This window comes from Podarcis vaucheri, assembly GCF_965113315.1.
Source record: "Podarcis vaucheri genome assembly, chromosome: 8".
In the NCBI taxonomy this organism is placed as follows: Eukaryota; Metazoa; Chordata; class Lepidosauria; order Squamata; family Lacertidae; genus Podarcis; species Podarcis vaucheri.
The window spans coordinates 54852455-54869484 of record NC_138766.1 but is presented as its reverse complement, the minus strand read 5'-3'; the positions used below and the strand labels follow the sequence as shown (position 1 = coordinate 54869484).

Below are 17030 nucleotides of genomic sequence, written 5' to 3'. Positions count from 1 at the left end.
AGGCGGTAGTTGCCAATGTGAGGCTGCTCATCGGCGCAGGAGGCGATGGAGTTGCGGCAGCGAGCGTCCAGAGAGTGGCTGGACCATGACGAACCCTTTTCCGAGTGGCTGCTGGCCAGGGTGGAGGGCTGCGGGGACAGCGGAGGTGTCGCTGGGGCGGGGGGGCGGGTGCGTCTCGGCATTGCGCTCATTGCCCGTCGCCAGCGCGGTGCGCAAAGACATCCTCCTCCTCCTCTTCCTCCTCCCAGAGCTGGGCCGCCGCGGGGGCGAGGGGGGCTACCTTCCTGCTGGCCCCCCCAAGCGGACACTCATAGAAGCCTCCATGCACCAGGCCGGCGGAGGGAGGAACGGACAGAGGGAGGGCGCTGGAAAGGAAGATCCGATGGGTGGGGGAAGAGGGCGAAAGGCGCTCCGTGTGCCCCCGAGGAAAGGGGGCTTATTTCCCCAAGGGGGGCTCATGTTTGGAGTGGGGTGGGGGGCAGGCTGCAGCCGCTGTTGGTGCCGCCGCCGCTGCTGCAAAGGCCACTGGTCAGTTGCTGGTGCCGGGGCTGCCTCTCAGAGCCTGCGCGTCCAGCCCGGCCGCCGCGTTTTCCCCGCAGGCAGGAGAGGGCAGAGGCGCTTCCTGCCACCCCCCATAAGGCTCCCGAGCGGGGAGGAGGGCTGCGGAGGGAGAGAGGTCCGCCTGGGATGCGGGCGTCCAAGGCGAGCGGGCGCAATCCGAGCCACCGGCAGGCCCCCTCCCGTCGTTGCCGCCGCCGCCAGGACAAAGCTCGGTGGCTCTGCTGCTGCCGCCGTCGCCGCTGCTCCTGCGCCGGCCGAGGCGGGGTTCACCTAAGGCTGCCGGGGCTCCGGGCGGGCGGAGAGGGAGCCATCGGGGCTCCCCGCCATTGGCAGGCGGGCTGGAGGCGGTCGGGGCGGGGAGGGGGGCTTGGGGAGCGATTCTAAACTCAAGGGTGAACCACGACGTCATGGGCATAGCCAGGATTTTTGTTGGTGGCGGGCAGGACACCCACCTGCCATCATCCTCTGCTTGGCTCTGGCTAGCAGATTCAGAATGAAATGTCTCAACAAGAGTTGTTTAAAATTGTTTGGCAATATTTTTATGTTTTTAAATAAATATTACTGTACAATAATTGTACATTTGAATATCTACTTGCCATTATTCTGACTATGTTTCTGCTTTCAGAGCTAGTTATTATATTATTACAAAAAACAGTAATAATTGAATGCAGTGACAATAATTTATGATAATAAAGAGTGGACACATAGTCCTACAGATACAACTGGCCCTTTGAGGGTGACCAAACTGCTGATGCGGCCCCCGATGAATTTGAGTTTGACACCCCTGCCCAAGAGGCTCAGTGGTTTACACCACAGTCACTACAATGAAAAGAAAAGAAAACCCTGCTGTCTACAGGTGTGATATATCTGACCTTAAGGAGAATCAGACTCCAGTTGCAAGTCCTGGCCGAATTGGTGGTGGTGATGTTTTCTACCAGCATGAAGACCACTCACATGGTTTAGCATTCGGAGAAAATAAATTACCCACTGGAGAAGTGGGGCTCTTCTCTCTTGAGGCTACTCACCACCTGCTAAGCCCAATGGGTCCTCCTATTTTGTACCTTCTCCTGTTACTCTCTCTCCTTTTCTCTGTATAAAAAAGCAAGACCTTTGTGCATTCCTTGGCTTTACTCCACTCCATTATTAGCTGTTGTTAGGGAAGACGCCACTCAGCTACATTAGTAAAGAAACAGCAATTTGAATGCGCTATAAACATACAACACCAGATGGCGCCAGAGAGCAGGAAATTTTAAAATGTGGTTTTCCATAAGGATTTATTTATTTTGTTATAATGATCTAATTTCTGACTTATTTATAGCATTTGTTTTCCTGTATCGAGATCCACCCATGGCAGCAGCTGCCTTGTAAACTGGGATCAGCATTCTAAACTGGGATCAGCTGCCATCTCTAGAACTACCAGATTGGGAGCATGTACATTAGGAATGATGTGAACTGGAGAACCAAAGGTTCTTCATCTCAGTCAATCTTCATCTCAGTCTTTCCCTCTTGCCTCATCACCTGCTTGCAGGAAATGTGCCCACTTGTCTGCTTGCTACCAGCTGCCATCATCTCCTTCTCTGCTGCTCAGAAAGCAAGTGCCTTGTGGGTGAATGGACAGCCTTCTTGCTTCTCGGGGATTTTCTTTCACCAATGGGGAAAAGGAAGGATGGGGGAGAAATTCAATTCAGCTCACATTTAAAGTCAGTTTCCAAAGCAACACAAAATCTGAAAATTCACACTTCTATGAAGTATGCAGTGTAGTTCTCCAGTCAAGTAATGTGTACAATAATGCATATTCTAAGGCAAAGTGTGCATTAAAATGTATATATTAGTCAAGACAGCATACAAAAATGCATTATATGGGGATTTTATTGCAAAAAGGTTCATATTAGGCAAAAAATGTGTGCATTAGAAGAAATCTGCACAAACATGTACTTAAATTTTCACGAGGACTTTAAAAAAAAACCAAAACCCACAAGCTGCTGCAGTAAGGTTAAGAATGGGTTTTAAGATTGGAAAAATGAGAAACTGTGAGAAACAAAAATGGACAGATTTGCCTATTCCTATCCAGTCTCTTTTGGATGCCATTGGTCTTGGCCATTAGGCGATGGAGACCTAGTCAAATATGAACTAGACAGAGCAGCTTTTCTATGTTTGGGGATTTCAAATAATGAGAGGAAACCAGTAATTAAAGCACCTCCATGGGAAATGGCAAGTGGCTAATTAACGAGCAAATAAGAAGCTATCTATTGGTAATACTGCTGAACAGGAAGCAATAGGAGAAGATGGCATAGAATTAGAAGTTGCAGGGAACCTTTGGTGACTTCTGAATAAACATTAGAGAAAGATTTTGACCATTGGGGAGGATTGCTAGAAGGTAATATGCTGCTATATTGTGTCCTGTGCTTTTAGCTTATCTTGGAAAAGTAGCTGCAGAGGACAGCAAGTGTCAAAGTAACCCCTCAAAAGATAAAAATGTTACAATGTTGTTGCTGGGTTGCTGTTGTTTTGAAGACACATTATGCCAGGGAGGGAAGATATTAACAAATTCAGAATTGATACAGACTTTAATTGGAAATTATGTATTTAAAAAGTCCCACCCTAAATAGTTTCTGGGAATTTGTAATTGGTTTATTATCTCCCTCCTTGTAATTATAGAAGGGGGATGTAGCTGTGAGTTTTAGAATAACTAAGGAAAGGAAAAAGTGTGGCCACTTTCAGGAGCGGTGTGACTGAGAGCTGTCTAGGATTATTAGGTTGTTTTTTAGAACAGGAACTTCTCTGTTCAAGTCTGGTTATACAGTATTGAAATTTTAGATACCATCCAAATCATGTGGCTTCTTTACTATGTATTAAGCATGTCTTTATGAATTTTGATGTTACTATATGTTGCATTATTCACATTTTTAAAATTCATGTTTATGTCCCACCTTTCCAGTGTGGTGTAGTGATTAAGAGCGGTAGACTCATAATCTGGGGAACCGGGTTCGCGTCTCCGCTCCTCCACATGCAGCTGCTGGGTGACCTTGGGCCAGTCACACTTCTGTGAAGTCTCTCAGCCCCACTCACCCCACAGAGTGTTTGTTGTAGGGGAGGAAGGGAAAGGAGAATGTTAGCCGCTTTGAGACTCCTTCGGGTAGTGATAAAGCAGGATATCAAATCCAAACTCCTCTTCTTTCTTCTCAGAAAAGTAGAACAGTGGTAATAGGAGGTGGGGTGAGAAGATATTTCTACAAAATACTATTGCTGAAGTAAAAATTGAAATTAAATGTAATAATGACAAAACATTCTCTTCTTACAGCTGGAAAAATTATTCCCTGTGAGAATATTTAAAAGAAATGGCACCCCATGTTTCAGCATATCCAGCCTATAAGTACTGTGTGTGGAAAGGTAAATTGTGAGATAGTAATTTTAAACGCCATAGGGAAAAACCTTTATGCAAATATAGCACCACTTGAGAAATAATCATGCACCCAACATACATAGTTGTCCCAATCCAGAGAGCTGCTGAGTATTCTAGTCTTCATGTACAGTATTTCCTGTACATCTAATTAAGAAAGCAGATCCTTTAACTTCAAAGAAAGCACTATGTACACATGTACAATTACGGCATAAAGCTGAAGTGGGTGTCTCATCGTTGCTCTTGTTTTTTCTGCTATATTGAAACTCAAAAATACCCTTCAAGCAAAGAGAAGAAGAAAGCTGAAATATAGATTTGACTGATAATAATCAAACTTTGAAAAATGGATATTCTAAATACAGCAGTAATTGCTTTGCTGAAATCCAGGGCTTTTTTCAGTTGGAGCTCACAGGAACTCAGTCCCAGCACCTCTCAGGTGGGCGTCATTGCCATTATAAGAGAACATGAGAGGTCTTCAGGGTGAGTTCCTGTAAGAAAGGCACTGGTGCCTAATTTGATTAGTAGAATGTCTGTCATCTGCTGGGTGGGGCTTAAGTGTTGTGCTCTGGAATTGGCCCTCCCCTTCAGGTGTTCAGTTAAGCTCCGTTAGAGAGACCAACTGCCATTCTTGCCTCAGGATGTTGTTTTAGTTTCTCTCAGACAGTATGTTATTGTGTTACAGTTTTCTTTATTATTAATGCTTTGTTTGACATATATGTGAGCCAAAAGAAAGACATATATATGTGCTGAAAGAAAGAAAAAACTCTGCAGAAGAATGGTGGGATATCCTAAACTGTGTGAGTGAGGGGATATTCCTAGTCTGACAGGAGGATTGATTTTTTTTAATCGCTCCCACCCTCTACAACGGTTCCATCATCATTTTTCTAGAAAAATAGCACGGCTGAAATCTATTTCCTCAATAGAGTTACGTAGGTCAATCTTACTCGGATATCCCTAACTTCATACAGTACAGTGGTACCTAGGTTTTTGAACGTAATCCATTTCAGAAGACCATTCGATTTCCGAAACATTTGAAAACCGAAGCATGCATTTCCAGAAGCATTTACGTCTGGAAAACTCAATGCAGAAGCCATGTGGCATGTTCGGCTTCCGAAAAGCATTTGAAAACCAAAGCAGTTACTTCTGGGTTTTCAATGTTCGAAAGCTGAAATGTTCGACTTCTGAGGCATTCAAAAACCAAGGTCCCACTGTATTCTGATAATTTCATGTCCCGCTAACTTTGACCCACTGGGCCTTCTGTTTAAAGATTGAAGTTAGTGTGTGTGCTTGTTTTCTTTCTTAAAGAGAAGCGAGATGTAATGGTCATGTGAACAGAACATGTTTGTAACTTTATTCTGTCATATAATAATGCAAAGAAATCATACTATTACTTTCTTCACAAGAGGACAAACACACACACACACACACACACACACACACAAAGTTGTTTACAGAAGTGCCTTGTGGTGACTGGCATTGGTATCACTCGGTTCCATGCTCTGCAACAATCAGCCGGCCTCATGGGAGATGTGACCACAGCTTGGGACATGGGACCGTTTGTTCACTCACTTTCTGTGAAAAGAGTTCTGAAATGTGTTTTGAATAGACAGCATTTTCTTTGTGTAGTTAGTAAATAACACAGGGCAAAGTTAGTCAGCAAGTTACAGAGCCTTCTGCATTCTGATTCTTTGGGGCCCTTTTGTACCAAGCTGGGCAGGATGTTTTTCATGGAATGTGACCTTGCTGCAAAACCGGAGGTAAGGAGAAAATGTTGGAGTAGTAAGCTAGGGAATACTTTGTCATACTGCTGACGGAAGATCTTGTGAGAAGATCTGAGTGACTTGAATCTTCATGTAGCCACTCTACTGTACATTGCAGTGTCTTCTGATGTGTTTGCTCAGCATCTGGTGTGAAAACCTCTAATGTGCCAGTAGGGGCCTGCTTTGGATTTAATTTTATTTTGTCAGTGCAAAACATGAGGGCTAAAGTGAAAATACTTATGTCTTTAATTTAGAAAATAGTAAGGAAATGGGATCCATGTGTCTGCATCAATCTCAAAATCCCTGGAACGGAAGGCAAAACTGTGTGCAAATTAGTAAATGACAGAGCCAGGAACCTTTTGGGCAACTGTACCGAATCGCCAGGTAAAGGTAAGCTGGTATAAAATCATATATCCCTAAATCATGTGGAAGATCTTTGTCATTCTTTCTTATCATGAGCTTATCATTCCTTATTCTCCCTTTGTTTTTACCCATAAACCATGGTCAGACTCCTGGTGATCTATCCATAGGTTCCCATAATTCTGTTCACATTTCCAGAAACACTAATTTGACTTAAAAAGGAAACTGGTCATTCATATTGCTCTCCTATCTATGTCTATGCAGAAGTAAGCCCCACTAAGTTCTGTGGGACTTACTCCTAGGTAAGTGTTTATAGAATTGCAACCTATAGAGCTTAGAATCATGCTTATTTCCATTGTTTGTGTTATGTAAAGCAGATACTGCTAAAACTACCCAACCCCCATGGCAATCAGTGATGTGGCTCTTTAGGAAGATAGGAAATGCATCACGGAACAGAAATGAATTCAAGAAAGTTTTTTTAAAAAATAACACACAACTACTTTAGCTCATAAAAATTGCTAAGCCACAATACTTCTCAGGAGGAGACTTGTTGTATACAGCGTAATTGCTCCAGAAATCATGTGATTGATTATGGCTATTTACTATGTTCCGTTCAGGAGAAAATAGAGAAATAGTTTTGCTGGTTTTTACTCAGGAGACGTGCTTCTTACGATAAGCAGTGGAACCGCATTTGTTGTTGCAAAACCAGTACTGATTAATATTGGATCCTGACTTTGCCTCCTGAGACTAGAAGAGCTCCTTCTGTCCCTGGAAGGCTTCTGACTCAGTAGAGGAATGGGGAAGACGTAACTTTCAGAACTCTTAGAATAGGGAGGTGCAAGATAACTTTCATCAATTTCCTTCCATCTCCCTACAGCACCCTATGTCCTTCAATGTCTGATCTGGGGATTGGGAACCCCCTGCAACAATGTGGTATCAGGCATGGGCATTTGCCCACTAGTGAAAATGACTTTTTATTGGTGAGAATGTCCCAAGTGGAACTGGGGGTAGCAAATTCTGGATCCAATCCATTATGTTTGCTTTCTGCTAGAAAATGTGTTGATTATTGTTGTTACATTAAGTGGGTACTTAGCAATGAAAAATAGTAGGCTATATATTATACAGTAACTGTAGGTCTAGTGCCATATTGTGATAAATAATTATATATATGAAACTCCTCTGTGGGGACTTGTATTTCAAACACATGCAAGTATTTTTTCTGTCTTAGAGGTTTTCCCATTAATTAAAAGTTGCATTAATTTGTTGGAGTTTATTGATGTTATGCAACGAGGGAATAACTCTACTATATGTTAAGACAGTAAAGTTAATAGTTTGCATTCAGTCACTTACAACAAATAATCCACTAGAGGTCAGTGCAGAGTGCTGGAACTGAGCTTCTGCCTACGCTGAATACTTTAACCAGCCTTACTAAAACTGAATGTTTCTTTATGCCAGTATTAATGGTAAAACCTTAGAATACCATACTCATGTTAGAACAGATTAGTATGAATAAAGCAATGCATGCTTTGTAGGACAGACTTGGAATTAAAATTCCAATAACAACTATATCATATGTTTCAAAAGGGGCAGCACCAAACAAAAGAAAGCCAGAAGTGTGTGTGAGAGAGAGAGTGATGGGGTGTGTGTCAAAATTGTACTATGTAAAGTAAAATACACAAAATGTGTTTGTGGAACCCTTCCTCAGATGCACAGAAATTCAGTATATTGCTTCTTAAAGGAAATATCTTTCAAAGCATAAGATATCATTTTACCATTTTATTATATCGTTCTTCCTATCCATTTGGTAGCATTTTTAAAGAAACTTTCTCACAATGAATGTCCATCATGACTTGGGAATGGAAGGGAGGTGGAGAGACTGTGCTCCACTAGGTTGTGTGGTCCAGTACATCAAAGTTTCCCACCCCCAACTATTTCCTAGACTGCCTTGTGGCATCTACAGCAGTGGCTGGTGCCCATTGGGGCTGTTAGGGCACAAGGCAGAGGTGAGAAATGAACAATGATCTGTACCTGAACAATGATTCTGCTGGGCAAGGTCTCCTTCTCTACCCATCCATCTGGAAGCAGTTCTGAATGTGTGTGTGTGTGGACTGAAAACTGTGCTAGGTCATATCACTATGCGGTGGCCTGGCAGGGCACAGCTTCCATTGCTTCCCATATTGGCCTAGAGAAGCACCTCAGAATGTGAGTAGCAAAGCCCTGGGCATGTTGGTGGAGAGGGAGAATGGCCTAATATGCTGGTAGAGTGGAAGGAGCTGGATCACGGAGAGAGGAGGGTTGTGTGTGTGTGCACTGATTTATGGGGTGGGAGGAGAGGGAAATGAGCAGGGCATTATAATGGCGTATGAGTTTTATTAATAGATTTATATCCTGCCTTTCAGGACAGGTGTCCTCACATGGCGGTATAAAAGGAGTTGTAAAATATATAAAAACAATTTAATGAGTACCGGTAATTAAATATGCCTTGCCTGGCAGAGTTAAATATGTATAATTCCTCCTTGAAATATGTGTTGTGACCTAGACTCAATGCTGGTCTTAAATATTTTTAGATTAATAATACCAAAATGGCTTCTCTCCAGTGAGATGGAGGCTGGAAGCAACAGAATAGTCTGATTTTGGAATCTGCTGCTTGAATCAATAGTTTTATATGGCTTCATGGATATATATCAGGGTAACTTCCTACAGCTCTTCCACCACGCCTTATCCCCTTAATCCAAAACCCTCAACCAGGTATAATGCTTAAACTTTGTTCTTAACATCTTATGATTCAACCTTAGTTCTGTTCTTGGAATTCAGATCCTGATGCTATGTAATAGTGGCAAGCCTGAACCCATCTTTCCCTAATATATGCAGGTTCCCATTTCTTCCCACTACACATCAGTCTTGGCCTGTGATACTTGGGCTGCCCCCTTGCTGACCAGTGCCTTTCAGAGAGTCATAAACAATTTTGAACATTAATTATATGTGAGTCCATAATTTATCGTGGACACTTCTTGTGTTCTTACCTTGTGTTCTTACCACTTGTGTTCTTACCACTGAGCTGTAGTCCCTTCCCTTGTGTCATCACTCAGTAGGGACTGACTGTAGGGTGGAATCTACACACAAATAAAAAATGTTCTGAAAATGCTTTTTTAAAAAGCTTTTTATAAAATACATTGAATTTTCCATAAGGCTCGCCATCTCTATCTAGTGTCACATTGTATATTGCACTTAAAACATACCTAAAACATTTTATTTGCAGCCATGTAGCTGAGGAGGTTAGGTCCAAGAATCTGCAAGAGCTATAATGTAAGGTGCAAGCTATGGATTTGCGGCTACATTTCACTGGGCAATAGCTTCTGAAAAATGGTATCTGGGGCAACTGTCTTTGAGGGCAGCATGTATTACCTGCTGAAGATTATCAGATTACTCTAACATGTTGCACATTGTTCCAGTGCATTTGGGTAGAAGAATATTGAACATTTGTTTGCTGTTGCAGGATGGGCAATCGCCCACCCTGAGCTGTTGTCTCTCTTCACCTGTCACAGGTTTGCCTCTTGATTAATGATTCACAGATCCTGAAGTAGAAAAAATTGGGTGCAAGTGGCTTTCCTCTTTTCTGCCTTTTGCTCTTGCCCTAGAATGCAATAGGCCAACTATTTGTGTTGCTTCAATGAATTTTGTTTACAAGCCAAATTACATAAACATCTGGTCTCTTCTATAACATATGGAGCATCAAAAGCCTTAACATTTGCAGATAAAAATAATAGACGGACTTCAGCCAAATACTATATTTTAGAGACCCGTCATTCTCACTGTTCTGTTGGCACAACACCAGAAGGTTGAGCGCCTGGGACGCAGTCAGCCTAGACTTCATTCTGAAGTTGGAGTCCAGTGATTGTATCCACATTCCCTAGGTTTTTGGTGCCCCTTAAAAGTGAGCTGGGGAACAGCCACTTTTTTGACAGATATTCCACTATGAATAGGCCTATAAGATACAATTTCAAATACCTGTCACCATTTACACCCATTTCCAGGCCCAGAAATGTCATAAGTGGAGATGCTGCCATTGTTGTGGTTGAACTTGGTTGAAGTTCATTGTCCTATGAACTTGTCTCACCCACAATGCAGGGCTGATGACTGAAGGCTTTCTTCTTCTTTTGACTGAACTGAAGGACAAGTCAATACATCCTCCACCCCACCACCATTCCATGTACAAAAGCTCCTTAAACTGGCAGCTGACTCTTCAACACAAGCAACAAAACATCATCCTCCACTGCACCTGAAGGCTAGTTTCGGAGATGTAGAGAGGGTGCATGACATACAGAGAACTGTTCTCCAACACTTGTTTGCAGTACTCACTCTGTCTAATGACTGAGCCAGCCCTGATTATGACTTGAGTGCCATTTCGCCAAGAAGTTATTCTCCATCTTACAGTGGGAAGTGAGGTTCTGCAGGCATGTGGCCAATGTTCAGGTTGACCATGCTCCTTTGTAAAACCTGCACACAAAAATCCTTTCATTTTATAGCCTTACACTCAATGAAGTTCTGATTGATTGCTATGAACTCTAAGACCTGAGCAAGTTGTCTTCAAGGGTATCTTCCCTCTATTCCAATCAGTTCTTCCACAGTTTGCTGAAAATGTTTTATGCATTTGTTGTCCTGTTTCAGACTTAAAACTCACTCTTGTTCCCATGTGTGTTTTCAAGCAGTTCTCAGGTAAGGCTGGTCCTAGGAATAACAATTCCTGTGGCAAGTGGTGGAGTGGGCAATACAATAAGGTCCATGTGTGTATCAGTGTTTTGAACTGGGAGACAGCTCTCTGAAACCGATGAGCTTTTCTTTAATAATAATAATAATAATATTTTATTTATACCCCGCCCTTCCCAGTTCAAAAACCGGGCTCAGGGCGGCTAACAACAAATTTAAAACACTTTAAAATACTTAATTATAAAAGCAGCATAAAATACAGTATAAAAACATGAATAACAATAAAAATCAAAAATCAATTAGATAATCCCGCATTAATGAGTGCACACTGAGAAAACTTCTAAAAGTATTAATAAAGTCAAGGAGAATCTAGTTATCTCTGGTTCTCAGCTGGGAACGCTTTGATGTATTGAGGTTCAAGAGTCCTACCCACAAAGCAGCACTCAAAAATTGTACAAAACAGTTGCTTAGTCTGTTTGCTCATCACACTTGTCCAATGCTATATACAGTGCTGTATCAGCAGGGAACCAATAGCACATGGTCTTCCACCATCTTGTATTGAACCATTGGACTACACATAAAAATTAAATGAATTCCTTATTTTGGGAGACTCTGCAGATGCTATTGTCTATGGAGTTTATACTGTATAACATGGAACTGAAAATCATGCTCATTACCCTGTGAATGTTTTCCCACTATTTTTCACTTCAGCTTTACAGTAACATGTCTTTAGTTTAATAGTCAGGAGGTTTACCTTCAAAAACCTATATCACTTTTTAATAATAAAAACCTAACTAGTCATTTGAATTATTCTCATTTATGCTGGAGCAGGTGGCATCTGCACCTGCTTGAAAGCGTTTCAAAAACTCAGAGGCTGAATCTTGGCGCCAAAGTCTTCAACCCAAAGGTATTCATTTTCCATTTGAAAATCATACTGTAATGTACATAAGATAGTCAAGGCTGCAGTTAGAGGAGTTGGTCCAGCTGTCTGATTTATGAGGCTCACTTCTGCATACTCTACCCTGGAAAATCAACTCTCACATTTGCATTGCAACAAGAGAGGTTTTCTAAGACACAGTATGTGGTGAAGAGCACTACATATTGGCAGGCAAAATTGATCCTTTGCAAGTCAAGAGCTACAGAATGGCTTAATTTCCAAAGCAGTACCTATGGGCCTTTGGACTAAGGACCATATGTGCTATGGGAGCTGGTGGATTTGTATGCTTAAATCGGAATTGTACTTCTGAAACAGGGGCCAAGAGCTCTCCGTAACATTAATTCCCAAAGGGTTTAGATTGCAGGAGTCTTGCGGGTTACTTGCCAGGCTGTCAGGCTTATAAATTTGTAACATTTAAACTGGGATTATTTCTGATACTTGATTTAACTTGGATTTATGAAGAGAGCAAAGGATCAAGAGGCTTAAGATCCAGTGTGCTCTAGTGGATAGTTAAATTTGGATCAGAGTTCAAATCACCAAGCTCACTGGATGGCTTGACCAAAACTATCTTTCAGCTTCAGGTCCTCATAAAGCTCCAGAAGAGAATTAACCACGCATTCTTGGAACATGCCCAGGCCCAGGAACTCATCTCTGCCAGCAGAAATGGCTTCGTTTCTTTAAAAAGAGGGTGGAACTAAAACAAGAAATAGTTTGTGTTTGTATTGTGTACAACATCTGCACTCTTTGGCATTTCCCTAAAGTTCTGGAACATTTTTGTAGGGACAGTATTGGGAAAGCTGTCAGATCTTGAGGGACATGCTTAATGGAAGCTGCCTGTTTTCAGGAAGAGGGTGTTATCAATGCTCCCCCAAAATGTTGTTTTCATCCAAAGTTGGCATTGTCTGAAGGGCAATTTTCAGTATGATGAAGAACTCCTACCCACTCAAATTCAGCTGTGTCATATGTTTAAATAGTGAAGATTATAATATAGATGCATATAAGAATTGATAAACTGGACCTCTGAAAAATGCAGACACATCCTGTGTGTGTCATTACAGCATTTTCATATGGCTAGGTAAGGGGTCACTGAAATTCTTGCTATTTCAAGGGAGGAATTAATTAGCATCACCAGCATGATCCATTTAGGTGCTGCATGTGCATTGGAAGCAAGCTACCATATGCACACACTTTTCAAAATGGAGATTTGGGCACATATGCAAGCACTGTGCTGGTCTGACCTGTCCTCAGCAGGAACGCACAGCAAGGCAACAGGGTCTTGCGACCTTATATAGTTCCAGGTGATCAACTTGGTTTCAGAAAAAGCTGCAGGTAAACTGAAGCCTCATGTACAGATTATTTACCATAAGCTGCCCTGCCACATCACTGAGGAGTGTGACTTCTTAAAGGGACAGCCTTCTGGCCTGAAGGGGAGCACTTCTTTTCCCTGTGGCTTATCTAGTGTGCTCCTTACACCACTGGGCAGGCATTTTGGAGCAGGAAACACTTGGCTCCCCAGGTGAACCAGGCTCGAGGGAAGAAGTTTATGAGAGTCCTGGTTTGGAGTCCATAGGTCCATGGCCATCAGCCTCAATTTCAGAACTGGGTACCTGGTTTTGTTCATCCAACAAAGTAGTAGCTCCAGATGTTGCTACTTATCGTCCTCCATCTCTGAACATTGGCTGTTGCTTGAGTCAGGATCTTGACATGTCCCTGTGATTCCCCAACCTGGTCTAGCCATTGTTGCTTTGTAAGTTTAGTCCACTGAGAAAACTTAGAGTCATGCTGCACACCTCTTCAGGGGAGGATCAAGAGGCTGAATTAACCAACTGGGTCTTTGCCAGATAGCTTATTGGCAGGATTATATCTTCTTTTACTGGACTCTGAATGTGCAGCCTTGGCCACTGCAATGCACTTTATTGAATCATTGCCTAGAAATAGGATCTAGCTGTGTAAGACTGCAGTGTCAGAAACCAGTGTTGTGTATCTTAAGCTTGAAAATGTACTATGAACAGTTATAGTTTCATTAATCTGCGTGAATTGGGGTTAACACAACAAAAGAACACGTACACTTTTGTTTAGAACTTCCTGTACAAGTATGTAATTTTTAAAAAATTATAACTGGCAAATTCCCATTCCTTTGTCTGCAGCTCATTTCAGCGTTCCTTCCTTCCAATAGTACCATAAAGAGAATTTGTGCATACATATTTGTAGTTGTGTCATGTCAATCCCATCTCCAGATATGAAAACAAGATGTCCTATTGAAGCTCTGCTCATTTTGTTAAATTGCTGTGTCCTACCCCTCTCAAATAACTAAATCATCTCTGTATGGTGGGAGGAAATGAAGCATGTATTATATCACTTAAACAGGAAAAGAAAACTAGTGGCTATCATGAACAAATAAACGTTTAATTACAGGGGAAAGAGGTTGGGGTGGAATCAATGCTTTTGTGTTGATTTTTTTACCCTTTTCCTAAACTGTATGGGCATAATTTTGTAGTTCTATCTGCACCTGTGGCCTTTGGACCTAATGTTTATGACAGATGGACTGGACTATATTAGAAGAATTTATTGCAGAATCCTTCTGTAGATATCTGTGCCATGATAGACACTGGATGTGGCGCATGGGTGTATTTATTAGTGCAGTCTTCCTCTCCACTTTATGTGTTTCCTTTGAGTCTGATGGGGTTGCTATGTATGGGTACAGCACAATGGTATAAACTCATTTTTCTCTTATCTGTTATGGAATCTTTCCTTGCCACACCCAATAAATGAGGGCGGGAGAGGAAGGCAGAACATAACACTGAGGCAACCCTATGCCATTCTAGCAACAAGGAGAAAACAGATAAAGGCAGCATTCTTGGCAACACTGCCATGACACACCTTCATGATCACACTTGCTGATGATGCCCATATGTTAGACGTACATCAAAGGCACTAGTCAATGTAAAGTGGTGGCTGAATAACTCCATGATACTATCCACTTCAGACAGCAACAAATAGAAATAGCCAGAAGTTACAGGATTCATGACAGACAGGAGTTTGAATCTGATGGCAGCCCAAATGTTGCACACCATGGCTCTTCTGCAGGGAAAAGTTAGGGCAACAGAAGGAATTAAAAAATACTTTCCCTTCTCATGATTAGTCAGCTCCATAATTCAGTAGCAGGAAATTTCCACAAAACTTCCATAGGCAGCAGGGAGGGAATCCCAGTAAAAGGGCTTGAGTCCTCCTGTACAAAGAATTCCCCCACTGGTACTGTATGCAACACATCTGCATTAATGTCCATATGAGGGAACAAACCAATTTTTTTGTAAGGCAGAATAGAATGCTTAGTCTTAAAAAAAAAGTACACAAATAACACGGCCATTCTCAAGCAAGAATAAAAGAGATTCTGACAAATATCAGGAAGAATTTTCTAACTGTAAGAGCTGTTCAACAGTAGAACAGGCTTCCTCAGAAGGTGGTAGACTCTCCTTCATTGGTGGTTTATAAGCAGAGGTTGGATCTGCCATGGATTCTGAGATTCCAGCATTGCAGGGGATTGGGCTAGATGATTCTTTGCAACTCTGCAATTCTCTGAGATTCAAATTGTTCATGTTGATGTGCAGTTCTGTCACTGTGCTTGGCTTCCTAGATCTAAGTCCTATCATATAGATGATATGCCTTCAAAACTTTTGATTTTTTTTTTTTAAATACATAACTTGGATGTTGCTTAAATGTTCCTTATATCTCATATGCTGGCTTCCTCAAAATATCTTTCAATTAACACTGTCTTCAGAAAGGATGTTCTTGGAGACAGTCATTACGTATATGACCGATATGGAGCACATCCAAACTTTTCATAACAGTATATTCCATACCTAATTGGAGCATAAGTATTGGCTTTTGTATCCTGCACTTTGGTGTAATTCCCCACTCCCAAACAGCTTAGATGAGAATATTTCAGTTTCTTGACATCTCAACTATCCGTGGTTCCTATTTCCAATCCTATACACACTTTCCTAGCAATCATTCCCATTTAGTTTCACAGGAATTACTACTTGAAGCCTGCATGTGTAAGGTTGCATTATAAGCTTCACAATGCTGATACAGTCCTGCAAATATATTGAAACATTTTGAACAAAGAAAGCTTTTGTCAAACGGTTGGGACCATCATTATTTGCCCGGTTGTCAGTATTTAATGTAAGACGCACTCTAATATTCCCCATGCAGAACATTCATTTCATAATGGATATATTTGTGTGGAAAATTGCTATGGATGCTAATATACTGTTGAGCTCAAATCATTGCATAAAAAGGAATTGACTTAGAATAACTTGTTTTAAACTAATGTGTTGGACTAGATTGGCAGGGTTGCATCCAACTAGTCATACACAGAGTAAGCCAGTTAACGTAATGGACCTAAGCTAGTCATGTCATCTCAGTTCAGTGGGTCTACTTTGGGTAGAACTTTCACTGGGTGCAACCTATGGCCTTTTCCAGTCAGCTGAAGCTTCCCGTCATATTGTTGTATTTTATTACTTTCTCTAGTAAAGCATAGCATGAGATTAAATTGTTCTTGAAATAAGGCACTGCTTTGGAATTTCTGACTGCAAATCTATATTTTTTAAAATAGGACAGTTCTGGATGATGATTGTTGAGTATCTTGAGTATCTTGATCGTCTTTTTTTAGTGTGGTGTAGTGGTTAAGAGTGGTAGACTCGTAATCTGGGAGACCGGGTTCGTGTCTCCGCTCCTCCACATGCAGCTGCTGGGTGACCTTGGACCAGTCACACTTCTGTGAAGTCTCTCAGCCCCACTCACCTCACAGAGTGTTTGTTGTGGGGGAGGAAGGGAAAGGAGAATGTTAGCCGCTTTGAGACTCCTGAAGGGGAGTGAAAGGTGGGATATCAAATCCAAACTACTACTACTCTTCTTCTTCTTCTTCTTCTTCTTCTTCTTCTTCTTCTTCTAGTATATTGCATTTAAAGGTTATATTTAATGTTAAGAATAACAGTGAAACAAGCATGCTACTTTCTTGCATTGTACAAAGACTTTAGAAGGATGGAAGAAGAATTTTGGCCATGGAAGTGTTGTTGATGATAATGATAATGGATTCATGCAGTGGCAACCCATATTATGAAATATGTAGTTGAGAAGAAAAACTTACCAAACAATTGGAACACTTTATTGGCTGATTGTAAAGTTCACACAAAATTTACAGGTCTATGCCTATTATCAATGCATTACAAGATCGTAGGTGTAAAAAGAATTGTGAACCTGGGCCTTTTACAAGCATGATTCACATTTTACTGGGTGTGTTTTC

The 17030-nt window shown here is 41.6% G+C and overlaps 1 protein-coding gene and 1 long non-coding RNA gene across 7 annotated transcripts in view; one reads left to right on the top strand and one right to left on the bottom strand.

The window, feature by feature from the left end:
* Positions 1-1818: 1818 nt before the first annotated feature.
* LOC309538497 lies at positions 1819-4483 on the bottom strand. Its single transcript, XR_014222237.1, has 2 exons — positions 4372-4483; positions 1819-2202 (listed from the first exon to the last, which is right to left on the bottom strand). It is a non-coding gene; the product is annotated as an uncharacterized lncRNA (long non-coding RNA).
* Positions 4484-4545: 62 nt separating this feature from the next.
* Positions 4546-17030, top strand: part of ST18 (ST18 C2H2C-type zinc finger transcription factor) — a 208184-nt gene continuing 195699 nt past the window's right edge. For 2 of the 6 annotated variants that reach the window (XR_014222176.1, XM_082233754.1), the window contains exons 1-2: positions 5567-5718; positions 5976-6111. Coding sequence is in view for 5 of the 6 variants with exons in the window: in XM_082233754.1 (XP_082089880.1) it covers positions 5680-5718; positions 5976-6111 (175 nt within the window). In the remaining variant the exon portion in view is untranslated. Of the gene's footprint in view, positions 4625-4646; positions 4759-5566; positions 5719-5975; positions 6112-17030 lie in introns of those variants that run through there. The other 4 variants (XM_082233751.1, XM_082233752.1, XM_082233749.1 and 1 more) reach the window with 4 other exon arrangements.